This window comes from Mya arenaria, chromosome 3 (assembly GCF_026914265.1).
Source record: "Mya arenaria isolate MELC-2E11 chromosome 3, ASM2691426v1".
NCBI classification, from domain to species: domain Eukaryota; kingdom Metazoa; phylum Mollusca; class Bivalvia; order Myida; family Myidae; genus Mya; species Mya arenaria.
The window spans coordinates 32,363,749-32,381,394 of record NC_069124.1 but is presented as its reverse complement, the minus strand read 5'-3'; the positions used below and the strand labels follow the sequence as shown (position 1 = coordinate 32,381,394).

The 17,646-nt window shown below is 35.1% G+C and overlaps 1 protein-coding gene across 2 annotated transcripts; it reads right to left on the bottom strand.

The window, feature by feature from the left end:
- Positions 1 to 1,019: 1,019 nt before the first annotated feature.
- LOC128226595 (chitin synthase chs-2-like) lies at positions 1,020 to 11,029 on the bottom strand. 2 transcript variants are annotated; one of them, XM_052936550.1, is made up of 12 exons: positions 10,900 to 11,029; positions 7,964 to 8,115; positions 7,605 to 7,773; positions 7,050 to 7,201; positions 5,786 to 6,836; positions 5,362 to 5,559; positions 4,921 to 5,027; positions 4,697 to 4,796; positions 4,337 to 4,472; positions 3,839 to 3,907; positions 3,555 to 3,690; positions 1,020 to 3,440 (listed from the first exon to the last, which is right to left on the bottom strand). In XM_052936550.1, exons 5-12 carry the CDS (start codon positions 6,088 to 6,090, stop codon positions 1,954 to 1,956), a joined length of 2,538 nt encoding a protein of 845 aa, XP_052792510.1. In that variant the 5' UTR covers positions 6,091 to 6,836; positions 7,050 to 7,201; positions 7,605 to 7,773; positions 7,964 to 8,115; positions 10,900 to 11,029; the 3' UTR covers positions 1,020 to 1,953. The 2 variants fall into 2 exon arrangements, with proteins under 2 accessions (XP_052792510.1, XP_052792509.1); XM_052936549.1 differs by having other exon boundaries at positions 7,050 to 7,190.
- Between the last annotated feature and the right edge of the window lie 6,617 nt (positions 11,030 to 17,646).

Sequence of the window (17,646 nt, the reverse complement as noted above, 5' to 3'; positions counted from 1 at the left end):
TGATATCAGGAGGTGTGGCTTAGAAACCGCTGTCGTAAGGTCAATTGTAACCAAATGTATTTACTTAAAAAACATTTAAAACATACTTATAAATAACGCCAAGTGTACGTTACCCGCTTGATACGGTGGCCCTAATTTTAGTTATAGCCTAGACAAATGTCAAATGTTAGAATGCCGGAAAGATAATGGTCACTTTCTCCATGCCGTGGAACTCACGCAGACTCTTATTCTGGCAAAAGTTGTCTGCGGGCATCCTGAATTGTTCGAGGGAATTCACGGGAAATACAAATGTTTGTATGCCCAACTTTATATGCCTGATCTATGTCAGAGAATGTACATAATAAGGATATTGATGTGTCGCGCGCATTGTCAACATTTGATGTTATATAACGTCCAATGAGTATGTCATCACTGACATGAAATGTATCCTCTGAAAATCCCAAGTGGTTGCGTAAGACGCACAAGACAGCATGATGAGGAGTTTGGCTTCAGCCTCGATAACACCGGAGAATATTCCGTTCCTTCCCCTTATCCAGGCCTCAAACTCAACATGTTTATACCCTAATACTACAAGTCGTTTATTGACGACCAGAAGATGTGCATTGCTATTGGCGATAAATTCCAGTGACAACTGTTTGCATTCAAAGAGTCAAACTCAACTTTGGGGCATACCGGCATACCTCAACAACTATATTGCACTAACCTATATATATTGCTATTATATCTACTGCTTGCCATAATTCAGCAGTAGTGAATATTCGCAAAAATAATCTTGAAATTAGCTAATAATCTGAAACTCTGGATACCCTCTTATTATCCATACAATGAATATGTGTGTTTGTGAACGATCTCTTTTCTAATACGCATAACTTTTTAGCTGTTTAAATTGAAATACTCAAAGAGTGTCTACCGTTACGATGCATAAACGTATTGGTGCTGGAAAGTAATCAAACTTCAATTTGTGTTAGTGTTAATCTATACATTCGACATCGTTTTTTTTAAAGCAAAAACTGCAAAAATGAAATGTTTGCACGCTTTAATGAACCATACATAATTTAAAACGAATATCAAATAAAACAAATGCACATTTTGAGATATTATTCAGATATAAGTATAAAGCGAAATAAAAATTAAAATGTTTTAAACATGAGTTTATTAGCTAACGTTTTAGTGCTATATTAAAATAATACAGTGAAAATAACAGGGACAAGCCCAGTAGTCAAGAAATGATTTGTTAAATAAACCTTGTTTAGATGCACATGGTAAGGGCCTGAACGACAATGAACAAAGGACACACACGTGTAAACACCACATACATAAATACAAATACCACAAACTGACCGCACAAGAATGAAAAATAAACCATCAATAAAAAAGAACAGATAACAGATAGATACGAACATACAATATTGATTAACATGGATGTAGTTTTTGCTTTCAATATGGGATATATTATCATTGTTATTGTATCCGCTGATATGAATTATTTTCCCCCATGAATATTGGCGTTAGTGTATTTCATTCCAGGTCTTCAAAACAACCATCAGCAATAGCATTTTTTATATTGCGCACACATTGTATTTTGTGCCAGTAAAGACGTATTTCCTTGAGTTCGGTTATCTTAATGAAGGTTCATCATCGCTGTCGTTATGATCAAAATCAGGCTCGTGCAAATAATCAGGCGGCGGCTCATCAGATTCTACCTCTTCCCCCAAATCATGCTCAAACTCTTTCATTTGTTTTTGAAAGTCATGGGTGTTGATGTTCTCCGCTTTGTTTTATGTTGCGGAACCATAAATGTCCTTGACTCTTGTTTACTTTATGAAGGAGATGCGTATCATCATTAGTTTTATTATAGCCGTCGTTATGATACGCAGCAAGCTTATTTTTATAATCAGGCGGCGGCTTATCTGATTTTTAACCTTTCCCATGCCCTTTCATGTGTTCTTCAAATTATTGCGCTTTAGTCTTTGTTCGTTTTAAACAGCGGCACCCAAACACCTCAGTGCTTGAAATAATATGGCAGAAAGTTTTCCATCGATAAAAAAGCATAAAGATGAATTGGATCAAAAGTAAAATTGCAAAAATTGACAGAAACATTATTGATAATGATTCATATAACCTTTCTTTGCTTACTTGTAATTGCAACAGTGCTAATGCTAGCATTAAGTTCAACATAAAGAAACCGTACACACAGTTGTTCCTTAACGCCATTAATTCACGATTAAATTTTTCTTGAAGTTTCCTGTTGCTTTCTAGTGGTTTCAAATACTTGTTTATATATTTTGTCCAAAATTCCTCTTCAGCTTCCTCGAGCTGAATTGTTTCAAAGTTTTGTTTTGAGTCTGTTAATTGTACCTTTATCCAGTAGCTATCGTCCTCATGATCTATTTTTTCCTCACCTTGTTCGCATTGTTGTCTCTCAATATCGTCCGAAGTTGAACCTTTGGAGTTGATTTTAGCGAGTTTTGCCTGCAGGATATGTCGAACTAGAGTAAAAAGCAAACGCACAAACGATTTCTTTCCACTTTTTACTTCAGACTGAGTTGATTGTGATTTGGATTCTCGAATACCCCAACTGATGTCATGTAGATTGCACACGTAAAACACTGTCAGAAAAATAAATGTAGAAGGCACAGAAACGAAATAAAGCAAGCCAGGAAACAAGCATGTGAACTCTTTAGGGTGAAGCAACGCAGATATCAGTAATACTAGACCGATAGATATGAGGAAGATCACGGTAGGAGAAAGAACTGTCTCGTTTGTGATGTTTACCATTGTGCCGATTGTAACAATAACCATTACAAGTGAATATGCTGTGCTTAGTATTGCGGCTACATTGAGTTGCTTTTTCTGAGACACTGTCAGGCATAACACTGCGAACAAAACTACCGGAGTCACGGCAACGAAAAAGGCATACCATGGCGTTAAACCTAATACCGTACTGAATGACCCTGCTATCATAAGAATGACAGTTCCAGGAGCTAACACACTTGTTATAACTAGCACCAATTGATAAAGCATGAACAAATGGTTGATTTCTCTGTTGTTTTGGACTAGTTGTTTCCAAGAAAGGACCAAGTCCATCATGTTTGCCATTGTTGATGGTGACCAGCGCCGTCTTTGAACAAAAAAATCCCAAAAGTTTTCTGGTGCAAACGTTTTTGCATCTGAGGCTGCGCAGTAGTCTATCTTGTATCCTCGTTTAAGGAGCAGGGTGCAAAGCCATCTGTCCTCGCCTTGTTCAAACTGCACAAGGTGAATTCCTTCCGTTGGCTCTTTGGTGTACGTTTTCAAGACGTTATCGTCAACTAGGGCAGATGCTCGAAATAAAGAAAAGCATCCAGGACAACAGAGCACAGAACCAAAGATATGTTCGCTTGCTTTTTGAAGCCAGTGTCCGACTGCATATTCGAATTGTTGGTACCAGACCATTGGACCTTAAGTGAATAATTGTTAGATGTGAATAAAGATAAATAATGAAAAAACATAAAGTTATTGACAAAATGCATATCATTTTATCAAAAAAAAGAGTTAAATGCTCATAGAACTACCTGATCCTATGGGGTGAATTCTACCACAAACTGCTCCGACACGGCTGTTCATCTTCATTCGATCCATCATTCGTAGGACTGACTCCGGCTCAAAGTCTACATCACCGTCAAGGGTTAAAATGAATGTGTTCTTCAGCTGTACAGTAAATCAATTTTATTATAAAACACGTCATAAATGAAATAATAGTACACACATATATAGTAAGCAAATGTTTTACTAAATTCATTTGATAAATTTATATAAATGAAATCCCAAATGGCTGATAATCATTAAAATAACTTGCCATGTCTTTAAACTTTATTGGATAGGCCTTCCTCATTTTGTACACCAGACAATAGTACATATACATCACCTATATTGGAAAAGAAAACGTTAAATAAAAATAAATTAGAAGACAGTATGAAATAAAAGTGATAAAATGCAGGTTGTTTAACTTAAATGATATAATGACGAAAGTAGATATTAAGGTCATGGTATTTTGATACATGTTGATACAGCCCGACTACTATTACAATGACGTATTAAAGTAATGCAAACTAAAGGGACAAGCCAATTTACCATTTACCGTGCATGCTCTCGTGATAACATACCGATCCAACGACATATGAGACACAAACGAACTATCAAGACATAAACAACGCGCGCGCACACACACACGCACGCGCACGCGCACGCACACACACCACACACACAACACACACACACACACACACCAACTCATCATCGATATACAATTCATGTTTTAAAAGGCTTTCTGTAATTGTTCATATAAATATTTTACCTGAGACCAACGTTTTCTGGCCCTTATCTTTTTCTTATCCTTCAAATGCAACGTCATTTGTGTTCCTCCTGGGAGTTTAAGAATAAGTTTTCCGCCATAAGGTGTCTGTACCACTTTTTTCATCAATGAACTGCTCCTTAAAATTCAAATACATATGATTTACTTCGCTGTGATACGGTTGCTCAAGGTAAACCGAAGTTTTAAATTTTCTTATGGAACATTCAAACACATTTTAACAGCATTCCGTTATGAATTTGATTTGTTTGCAAACTTACAAATACATTTACCGATAATTTATAGTTTGTGCAACTAAATACACCTCTACACTATTTTACTACGGGAATAAAGCTTACTACATACCCAACGGCCTTTTGCAAACATGGCATAAACTGGAGCATATATTCATTAACCTCTCGACCGTTTTTTGTTGAGCAAAATGCGTCGTCAAATACTATTTGCACTGAAATATAGAAGATTTTACTTCAATATCTTTAGACATTGCTTATTGTTTTACCAGATGTTAATTGACATATGTTTGGTTTGAAACTAAAACATGCATAACATACTCTGCTTAGTGTACTTACCTTCAACTTCAATTTTATCAGGGTCTTGTGTTTTCTTTTCAGTGTCTTGTTTTCCATCACCTTCTTCGTTGTCGGCTTCACCTCGAGTAAATAAGTGCAAATCTAATCTGAAAAAATGTGATAAGAAAATTAGATGGAATTCATACTTCGAATTAAAATGTATGCACACTATTATTCGCGGCATAAGGTATTAACAGGCAATTAAAAAGTATTGTTCACTGGTGTAATTTCTTAATGAAAGATATATAAATATCTTTAAAAATAGTTTTACAATTTTCATCACTTTCTCAAACGTAAAACATGAAAAACAGCATGCTGTGTTATTGATGTAACGCAACGATATTACCTCAAAGAAGCAGTAAAATTTCCAGAGTCGAGTTTCTTATTTTCATAAGCTATAATACAATGAACAATACAGGGACGAGCAAGACATTTATAAACCTGCAAATAGACTTTAGTAGCTGACACATTTCTTTACAGGTTTCGTGCCACATTGTTACGCAGATGATGACTTTCGGAATGTCATCCCTCTGTTGTATCCTGTCCGTATGGAGCTCTCCAATTTCATGGTCATTTCTCCTTCGCAGGAGCATGTTCAAATCGGGGAAGATGAAATCGAAAATACAACCAGAAAAAAACCTATCAACGTAAAAACGTAAAATTCGACAGTCTCATTAACACATTCAAACTTTTTATACATTAATTTGCTAGATGAATTTAATTTCCATATTAGAACTCTATTTTATAAACCGTGAACATAATCTGACTTCGGATAGCTTTAGATGTAGATATATCATATTGCTTATCATATTTTCTGACATAAGTCTTTAAAATGTTACTATAACTAAATCCCCTGTTATTGTACCTTTCCTGTTTTGCCATTCGCTCGACCCGAGGAACCCAGATGTACCACGTTAACGTGATTACAGCAATCCAAGCCAAAGCACCACTCGTTATGAAAAACTGATAGTCTACAGGCAAAGAACATGTCAAATCAGTTCCGACTATGTACTGGATACTTTCAAGAAAGTTATTGCAGGAAAGTCTTACAACAGCAATTGTGGATAACGGCGGGGTAAGAATGAGTGGCAAGGCAAATGAAAATTGCTGCATTGACAATCGACAAGCCAACAAAGCCGATTGAGAAATCACAAGTGAACATGCCATCATTCTACTTCAAACTTAACGCGGAAATAAAACTTCATTAAGTGGTTAAAAATGAAATGGTTCGTCGATATCAATGTCCCGTCATGTGGTTGCACTGGAGTCGAAACTGTTGAATTAGACGAAATGTTTCCATTCAGTGTGAATTTCTCGTTTGTCAGAAATGTTTCAGTTGCAAGATTGTTTTTGTTGGTGATTGTTTCAATCAGTTTCATGTCTAAATTCAGCACTATCAAAATAATAAACATTAAGCATGTTAACCAACGAACAGATAATCGTATAAATTCTTGTTTATTTTCGGCATTGTACTGTTTCTCTTTTATTTTAGATTCGCTTGTCTCCGAGTCTTGGGAGTTCAATTCCCCTGCTGTTTGTTGTGTAGCATATGCAGCTCTACTTCTAAAGCAAAGGAAATTATCCAAATAGCATAATGACTTCAATATCAAAAAAGTTGGCAACGCCCATTTTAGATGCGGGTCGCTATCAAAAGGAATCAACCACTTCATGAATACTAAAACACTCCCTGCCAGTGCCAAAACCGGGAAACCAGCTACACAAAGTTTGAGGAAAGAACTCTTTCTGATGCGACTCTTTTGTTTAAGCCGACAAATTAAAGTCACGAACTGGCAGATGCTTGGAATAATTGGTAGAGTTGTTAGAACTAAACATGCCCTCAAACTGTCCAGTAATGGAAGCGCATAGATAATCAAATAGACCTCTCCAATAGTGCTCACGGCCTGCAGGATAGCTGTCTAAAATGGTCAATAAAACATGTACTTGAATGTCTAAATGAATTTTAACTGCATATTTAAATGTATTATTATCATTTAATTGCATGTACTTGTTTATATATTAAGCTTTAACAAACTGACAAATAATATACATGTAATACAATCGTCATATCTATTCATTTAAATTATTTAAATCATAACAGCAGAACAATCGATTTAGGGAGGATGACTTACCGCTATGTGACGTTTTGTCCATTTAGTCTTCTGACCTTGGAAGACAACTCTCCAAAGAATTATAAGAGATGTCAAGAATTCAAAAAATGCAATGCACACGAGAATTGAAATTGCTCGATTCTTCTTGTCTTCAATTTTAGACTAAAAAGGAACTTTAATCTTATGGATTTGATACCTAATTTTCAAACCTTTTATGTAAACAAATCTGAACTGAAAGAAGGAAGTCGTTGGTTTATTATACCCCAACAATAGTATCATTTTACATTAATTTGCATACTGGTCTACGCAAAATTTGTATACGTATCTATATGATAATATCATGTATGACTACTTGTGGACATTTTATACTTTTGCAGAACTGATATTTGTCAGTCGTTGATTTTTCAACAAACTGTAACACCAAACACATATTTGAAATAGTTTAATTTAATATTCTGTTTATAACTGCTAAATCCTTTATGGTATAAATAATAAAAATATGATTTCATATCAAATGTTTTTAAAAACTTCTAGCAAATGAGCAAATTTAATTGCAACAAATGAGGTGAGTTTTACCTGTGATAGGTTGTTAAGAAGGGTCAAGAAGTAAAGCTTGTGCAGTATGCCGCATGAAAGCAGCAATAGCGCCAAAACAAAAAAGAAAACAACTCTGCATATTTTCAAAAATGTGTCACCGCATTTTGAGGACTTGTTTTCCTTTTCCTTAGTTTCTGTGGGAAAGTCCCTGAAAAAATGAAGATGAAAGGGCTTTAAAATGATAATAAACTCATTTTATCACCGGTATAATGTTGTCAAGTTTTGACTACTGGGTTTGTCCCTTAAGTTTTCATCGAATTATATCACTTATGTATATAATTTTCCAATATGGAAAAATGCACTACAATAGTTTTCTTTTCTCTTGCAAGTGATCTTACTCTTCATTGGGGTCCATGACAGCCGATTCGCTCTCTTGACGCGGGCTGACCTCTTCGTCCATCTTTCTCCGCGTGCTCTGCGGTGTGGACTGGCCAGAAGGTGCCTACCCCAGTCGTTGCTTTTTTCCCACTCTCAATTTCGGCAAGAACAGCTTAAAAGAAGTTATCTTTTAGACATATCTTTTTAAATCCATTTCCATATTTGTTACTGCGATCACAAAACTAACCGTGATTGGGAGCTGTATGTTTTAGATTCAAACAGAAAAGACCAGAACAGTACAGACATTTTATTTAGACTTGTACAACTTACATAGTTAATAATACATACATTGCTCATATATGCATATTGTGAACTTGACCACTAATCACATCTTGTATTGATGTTTTATATCTGTGCATAGTTTTTATTATAATATTTATTTATTTTTGATTGTACGCGGGGTTTGTTCACTCGCATTCCGTTCGTTAAAATCCTCTTAAATACACTGTTCATAGTTTTTCCATTATGAGATAACTGCTTTTTTACATTATTGATATGGCATTTGTATTAGATACCCACTCAATACATTCTTAATTACGTGTATTCCAAATAGCATATTATAAGACATCTTATGTAACAGTCCGCATTCATATTTACCTGAAGATCGTTATTCCTTATTTGAAATTTTCTATTTTGGTACATCATTTCATTTCACAAAGTTGTTTAATTCGTATGAAAAGATGAAACACATTATAATGGTGTGATTATATGCCTATTTGCATCAATGTCTTATCAATGCAGAACATTATTGTTGATATGGGATAAACAAAATACCCAGATCTGATTCATTTGATGAATGGCATATCAAGGATAGAAACCACGATACAAATCTACGGGAAAAAATAATTTGAATAGATCAAGACATTTTAGTCTTGAATAATTATTCCGACTAAATCAACTTTTTGCCTTAGAATAAACTTATATAAGTATCAATAATATAGATTTTTAACATTTTAATACAATGTTTCGCTTTTATTAGATACTAAAGAGTATACTTATAATTATATGTCATATTCAAAAAGCTGTATAGCATATGGAAAACTTACAGATGGATTAAATATGAATGCGCAAAGGGAAACCGCCATTTAAAAAACTCACATGAATTATTGTTTAGTTATCATATGTGATTGAAAAAACAAAAAAAATATATATATACATACTATGAATAATATGATTCATATATTAATGTCGTCCATATTATTTAAGAAGCATTAAAAAAAGATTCAAAACAGTATTTGGATAACCCTATGGCATGAATAAAACGAAAGTCAAAATGTAATATTAATGAGCCAAATCACATCCAGCAGTACCTTCATTACTTTGATTTCCTTAGCTAAGCCTTTTGCGCTGCTTCCTTTCCTGCATTATTTTATGGCCTCCATACTAAGGATTTTGGGAACAGCCAATCCTCTAAAGTATTCAAATCACATACCTCGAACAAAGGGTGCACATAAATATGGAGTAACTGGATATAGTTTAGGATTAGTTTATTCTCAAATTAAAATATTTTTGCAAGGTTTCGCGAGATTTTGCTACCAAATATTATGTTTTTTTTATTAAAGTGGCTATTATTCAGACATATTTTGAAGAATACATGTAAATTAATAAGTTTAGCTTTTCGCTGACCTATCAATTGAATGATATTGTTAACGATTTCAGAAAAGAAATAAGAGTCAACATGTAATTCCACTCATAACTTTGCAATCGTTCGGAATAGATTGTTCAAAATGATAACGGTTTTAATTTCATAATTGTCAAATTAACGTATTAGATGCGTATTGAACTTATATTGAATGGTCTGTTTGAAGTGTTCGTATTTGTGTATGTGGTGTTTACATGTTTGTGTCTCTAGTTCATTGTCGTTTTAGCACTTGCCTGGTGCATCTAAACAGGGTTTTCGACAACTGGGCTTGTCCCTGTAGTTTTCATAGTATTATCATAATAATGCCTTGAGACCCTTGAACTCATTTAAATTGAAGTTATGATGTTGTTGTTTTCTGTAAAACTTAAAATAAATCGATGTAGATATTTGTAAAAGGTTAGTATTCTTTAAATGATTTTAAGAATTAAAATGAGCAACCTTTCCCAGAAGTCGTCAAAAACAACAACAATAAACACAGTGTACTATTTAGCCACGCATGTAACTTAAAGGGACTCGCTCACGTTTGTTCCCCGGTTAATGCATCTGAATACACTTATATTATAACTATTTTTCTCTCTGATACCCAATTTGAAGTATACGGTGCTTGAAATATAAAAGATATTCTTGTTTTAGTGGGGTGTGACCCACGCCGGTACAATCAAGGAAAAATAAGAAAACTGACAACAAAACCTCACGCCCACATGGACTCCTACTCAAACATAAAAATAACTCAACCTTTAAGCCTTTTGTTGAAAAGCGTTACTAACGGTGTTTAAAATCGTGGTCTTCAAAGAGAATATTTGAGCATATATCAACATTTGTTGAAGGGTTCCAGCCGTCTATATCTTGGTTTTAACACTCCTAATTATTTGCCACACTTTATTCCATCACACAAAGAAGTGCATTTTACAAAAACATGAGCAAGTTCCTTTCAAATGAAAATGAATTACAGTCGGCTTTAGGCAGATGTGCAAATGAATTTGGGAATCGGAATTAATCCGAGGGGCTTTTTCATAAATATTTTAGTCGAATTAGTCGTGAATTGAAATCATCTTAGTTACACTATTTTACTACATATTTGTGAGAATTAAACTTTGTCAACATTGAAAATAAAAACGAAGTTTAAAAATAAATCGATGTTTTGCCATTTGAGACTTTAAAACAGATTTACGATAATTGAAGAAACTACTAAAATCCTTTACTAAAACGCCCCCCCCCCCCCCACGCCCCCCACTCCGGTAGTCAAAAACTTACTGTGATCACTAAACGTTTGCTTCGTGAATCGTTGTACATACGTCTTCAAGGGTAATTAGTTCAGCAGCATCTGAGAAGTTTTAAAGTAATTTTCAATCTCCGATATTTAATATGTTTCGGCAACTTCGACATTCATTTTAATATTGCAGAGGTTATGTATTAACTTATATAACACATCGCCACAAATACTCCAATCGCTAAAATTGAGCAAACACTAATGTCTTGTATAAAAATTGTTTAAGTAGGAATAAAAAAACACACTGATATTTTAATAAAATTTGATGTCTTAGACGAAATCCTTTTCACCAAGTATAAATTCAAGAGGACAGTGAATGCAGTGTGAATTTGTATAGGATAGACAGCGAGTGGACGTATCTATGATAGATATATATACCCGAGCGTAGCGAGGGTTTATTTGTCATAGATACGTCCACGAGATGTCTCTCCGACTTAGACCACGTAACGTCAAGGGAGGAGGGGTTTGGTTCTTGTTCTTCAATATAAAGACTCATAAAATCCAAATACCATTTAACTTTGTATACCGAAGACAATGCGTATTTGGCTTTGGCTCAATCACTCAATTTTCTATGGTTAGAGAATTAATGTTTACCTTACACATTGCAAGGCAAGGATTTTAACCTATTTGCCAGAACTGAAATTGCTGTATCGAAAAAACTAAATTGAATATCATTTTCTGCATAAATATAATTGATATTGAGATCGACATGAACCGTATCTGTATTTTTTAAATCAAAAAGGGTCATTGTTTGTTCATGGTATGGCCTTACAAATAAATGTTTGATTTGTAACCTCTGAAAATGTAATGTTATGTAATGCTTTTTCAATATTTTTAACTGTTGTTTGGACGTATAATAACCGCCATTGAACTAGTTACCAACGCAAGTAGAGATACGTAAAAACTATCTAAAATGCCAACAGCATCATGCACAAGTCAGTTATTTCTTTAAATATGGCACAGTGGTTTGTGTAGTGTGTAGAGTAGAGGGGGGGGGGAGGGGCTTTTGGTGATAAGTTGACTTGATATTTATACATCGGACGATACACCACGTTCGGTGCTGAGAACGCCATCCTTGGACTTTCTGTATGAAACAGATACCTACTGATGAACGGTCAAACCATAAAACGTGCAAAATGCCTAAAGTTTTCATTATCAGCATATAAATAATAAATCAGTACAATTGAGGAATGAGACCTGTACAAACTATAACGTAATTCCTGATAAAAGTATATGGCATTGAACCTTTTTTGAATATGTAACTAAACCTCAAGAGGTAACAACTAAATTTAAGCGTCTTAAAAAGTGGAAAGATCAACTAAAATAATGTTTAGCTACTCTGGTTCCACTGAATTCGTTTCTTTAAACCTCATTTAGTTTTGTTCCACTATGGAATAGTGTTTCCAGTTTGCTATTAAAGTATATTCAATGATTATTATTAGACCATGACAGAAGTATAAATAGGTGATACAATACAGATTATTTTCTTGGCCTATGAATAAGGTTTCATGCTTAACTTCATCAAATGTGATCCAATTTGCCTCGAGGAAATCGTGTTTTAGGAGTTGTATATATACTTCTGATTATACAATGAGTATATGAGAAAAGGAGCAATGAAATAGCGAATGCCGATTGGTTGAATTAGAGTGAGCGTGGTCTAACATACTTTTTACCTCGAAACATATCAACTCGAAGTAGACCAGCATACCATAGTCATCACTTTAGTTTTATTTAAACTAGAGATAAGGAGTAAAACACTTTTTTTTACAATTTTAAGCATCAGTGACCTTGGCCTTGACCCAGATGAATGAGTTCACATGCAGACTGATATCGCATGCAGACTTACACGTTTGTGAAGGTCTATGATTCTTTATCTCAAAATACTTTTAAGATAAGTGCTAAATAAAATATCTAGGCTCTTTATGCCAATTTTTAATCATTTTGAGGACCATTACTTTGATGAGAACCGCTATAAACAATATTTCTGTTTAATAAAACACCTGCACGGAGCAAAATAAAACTAGCCATTGTATAAAAACAAAAGTAGAGATACCGGTAAATGTACAATTTAAAACACAAAACAATACACCAAATAACCTTTCTGGCAAAAGGAACTATTTTGGTTTCTCACAGGGATTAGACCAGATGGTCCGGAAAAAATCGGCAAACACTATTTTTCAAAACAAGCTTAGAATTGTCATAACGCGCTATTATGTGGCCGATAACACACCATTATACATGATTTCAAGAATAAACGCACCAATCGTGTCCGCTCATATGCAGTCACAGCAGATTTTCCCCGTTTAAAAATAGCGCTCATTCAAATGGTTTCCGTAAAAATGCGCAGATTTTTTTTTATTTCCGAACACATTGCAAGTCACGTGATCTTTTCACACAATAACCTGTCAATAAGCGTTTTATCTAACTTTCTGTCAATTTCAGCAGCGTGTAATTCTTTCAAAAGTTTCCATCAATAGTTTCATCACCGATGTTGATCTGTCGGGCTCTGTGTCTATGTTGTTTCGCAGCAGTTTTTCGCTTCCTTGGACTCTTCGTCCTTTTAGGAAGCAATTTAGCAGGTGAATGTGATGATAAACAAACGAACTCTAGTTTTAAACCTACTGGGACTTACGTTGTATACAAACCCTGTAGATTTCGAATTGAAAATACGCAAAAACTGCGAAAAAATGAATTTGTCTAAGGCGCTGTGGTAGTAAGCAAGATCCAATGCGTTGTACACAACGATATAAATTGTATGTTAATGTTTGACAATTTTCTCTTTTTTCTTGCATTCGAATATTCCGGTGTATAGCCCCTTTAAACTGATATGTTAGAAACATGTTAGCACCATAAAACAACAATGCTAGCCAGATGGATGATACCCTGAGGACGTTGAATAATCAAAATTACTACAATGGAAACTTGCTATGTAGAACTCTGTTATCTCGATGTTCTGTTTATGTCGAACTTTTTTAGATGTTTTGGAATAAGTAATTCACTTTTTTATATTTCGGTTACATCGAATGTTCGTTTTCTCGAAGTATTCCCCGAGGTCCAAATGACTTTGACATAGCGAGTTTTGCCAGTAATTAGTCTATCCGTGTCTTGATAGGCTGCCTGCCGTAAACCGCAATTGCCGCCATCTGACAACCGTATGAAAACACGCCAACAACGTTAGGGGCCTGTAATAAACAAATAGTCTGTGATAAAGAATACTTCCATTTAAATGAAATTGGAATGTGTAGTACTGTCACCATTTTCACTATGCAAAACATAGCTATTCTAATCGTAACTAATTATAACCACATTGCTCTGTTCAGATGTACGCTGAAAACTCGGCTATGGTCAGATGTACGCTGAAAACTCGGCTATGGTCAGATGTACGCTGAAAACTCTGCTATGGTCAGATGTACGCTGAAAACTCGATTTTGAGCTGGAACTTTGAAAAGCATTTATAATAGATACTTGTACTTTATTACAACATGTCATGTATAAATTTATTTATCTCTCTTTTTAGACGACTTGTTTGCTTGTTATTGGATAATCCATGTTATGTGTCGGAAAATAGCTATTAGCTAGTGTTATTATGTTTATCATAACCGACTTGAAACTAGAGCCATCACAGGGGCGACAAGACGTACTTTGATGCAAGACATAAAAGATGCGGTTGAATAGGTTCAAGAGTGAAAAAGTATTTTCATCATAATTCGAATGGAGGAATACATAAGTTTAAACGTCGTAATAGGTGACGGAAATAAGCAGGGTTGACATGAATTGATATACCCCGGGAAAACAAATTAAGTCAAGAGAGCGTCATACTGTCAGAAAAATGTTAAAGCTTAAATACAACATGTACACCCACGTACACATGTGTAGAAGTCAACCCGGTAAACTTACATATGCGTATAATAAATCTAGGTGCATACACACATATGTAGAAGTAATCACGGAACACTTACATATGTGTATAATAAATCTAAGTGCATGCACACATATGTAGAAGTCATCACGGAACACGGACATATGAGTATAATAAATCTAGGTGCATGCACACATATGTAGAAGTCATCACGGAACACGGACATATGAGTATAATAAATCTAGGTGCATGCACACATATGTAGAAGTCATCACGGAACACGGACATATGAGTATAATAAATCTAGGTGCATGCACACATATGTAGAAGTCATCACGGAACACGGACATATGAGTATAATAAATCTAGGTGCATACACACATATGTAGAAGTCATCACGGAACACGGACATATGAGTATAATAAATCTAGGTGCATGCACACATATGTAGAAGTCATCACGGAACACGGACATATGAGTATAATAAATCTAGGTTCATGTACACATATGTAGAAGTCATCACGGAACACGGACATATGTGTATAATAAATCTAGGTGCATACACACATATGTAGAAGTAATCACGGAACACGGACATATGTGTATGATAAATCTAGGTTCATGTACACATATGTAGAAGTCATCACGGAACACGGACATATGTGTATAATAAATCTAAGTGCATGCACACATATGTAGAAGTCATCACGGAATACGGACATATGTGTATAATAAATCTAGGTGCATACACACATATGTAGAAGTCATCACGGAACACGTACATATGTGTATAATAAATCTAAGTGCATGCACACATATGTAGAAGTCATCACGGAACACGGACATATGAGTATAATAAATCTAGGTGCATACACACATATGTAAAAGTCATCACGGAACACGGACATATGAGTATAATAAATCTAGGTGCATGCACACATATGTAGAAGTAATCGCGGAACACTTACATATGCGTATAATAAATCTAAGTGCATGCACACATATGTAGAAGTCATCACAGAACACGTGCATATGCGTATAATAAATCTAGGTGCATGCACACATATGTAGAAGTCATCACGGAACTTGTACATATGCGTATAATAAATCTAAGTGCATGTACACATATGGAGTTATTGTCCTCCGGGCCTTTGTTTATACGCATCGAAATCGACAAATTACATTATTTCTTTTAAACCTTTTGCCAATTAGGTAAAAGAAAAAAATAACAAAAGATAAATCGAAATCACTCTACAGTAGTCAAAATAGTTTCATTCTCTAATTCTTAATTTTCCATGACACTTTTCTGTGCATTCACTTACAATCGAAAGGCTAAAATCAATCATTTCCGTCTCCAGTGCATAAACCAATCACTAAAAAATGCCACAGAGCGAGCCTAATAATATATTATTTATTTATATATATAATCATATTGATTTAAATAATGGATGAATAAAAACAAAACAAATATATAATCCTTACAACATCCAACAATGGCGTGATTTGAAGAACTGTACACCACGTGAGCCATATGACTCCAATATTGTCCATCCGGGTCTCTGCACGTGCTACACGCGTCACGTAGAAATAAACACACGCAACAACCAGACAACATGATATGAACTGTCCGAATGCGGAGGACTGGAAATAGAACAAAAATGCAAGCTTATTGTTCGAAACGATGAATACTTCCGGTAACTCCGACAAGGGAGGATATTTGTGTCACGTGATTTGAAATTATTGGCAACCTAACAATGAACATATGATGAAGTTTCAGGGTCGAATATCAAACTGATCTGTAGTTATTGCGAAGGCAAACTTCTTAATACTGTCAGTCGTGATCATTGACCTTCCAACCCCAAAAACAATAAGGGTCATCTACTGTTTGATGGCAATCTACCATTCAAGTCCATGGTTCTAGGTCAAATCTTTCTCGAGTTATTTTGCGGCCAAAGATCTCATGAGACTGTTAACCTTTTTACCTTTAACTTTTGTCCTTAAAATTAGCAGGGGTCATATAATGGTCAAGGGAAACCTAGTGAGAGTGTCGATTCTAGGTCAACCCGTTCTAGAGTTTCTAGGAGGACGAATTTTCATAAGACTGTTGACCGTATCCTTGACCTACTCGTTAAAGGAAATCTACCGCTAAAGTTCGATAGACCTAAGATAAACCGTTATCGAGTTACTGTGCGGACGAAGAGTTGTGAAAAAAAGACCACGGGCGAGGATACAATGCCCGTATGGAACTCCTTTTTTATGGTCACCACATTGTATTTACCTCCCTTGTTGAAGACTGTCTTCTGTAGCATCATGGAAACCTTGTCTTGTGGCAATACTTAGAACGCTAGTTAATTATTTCTCGCTTCAAATGTCACCAGAAAACAGTTTTCAAGCACCATTCAAGAAATAATGCTTCACTCTCCTTAGGACTATTTAAAGACCTGTTTGACTATTAATATAATCGGAATCACTGAGCGCATATCCATGACAACCACGAATTGTCGCATATCCATACGCAATAATTTTCACTAAGCACAAAAGAGTTCCAGCAAAAAACACATTTTCACTTAATTATTTTTAACTGAGGTGGGAGAAAAAGCATCTACCATAGCTGCTCGTGTAAGATAGTTTCATCCCGACCCTCGCGCAGGGTGTTTTGCGGAAACTCGGTAAACCTCGTTTCCGCAAAACACCCTACGCTCGGGTCGAAATGAACCTATTACACTCTTGGCCATGGATGATACTTATAGTGACGACGCCTTTAAATGGACTAGAATTCGCTGGTCCCAAAATCAGAAAATACTTTATTTCTTCAAAACAATCCTCTAATTGTCAATATGAGCTAGTATGAGACCGATAATAATCACTTTTA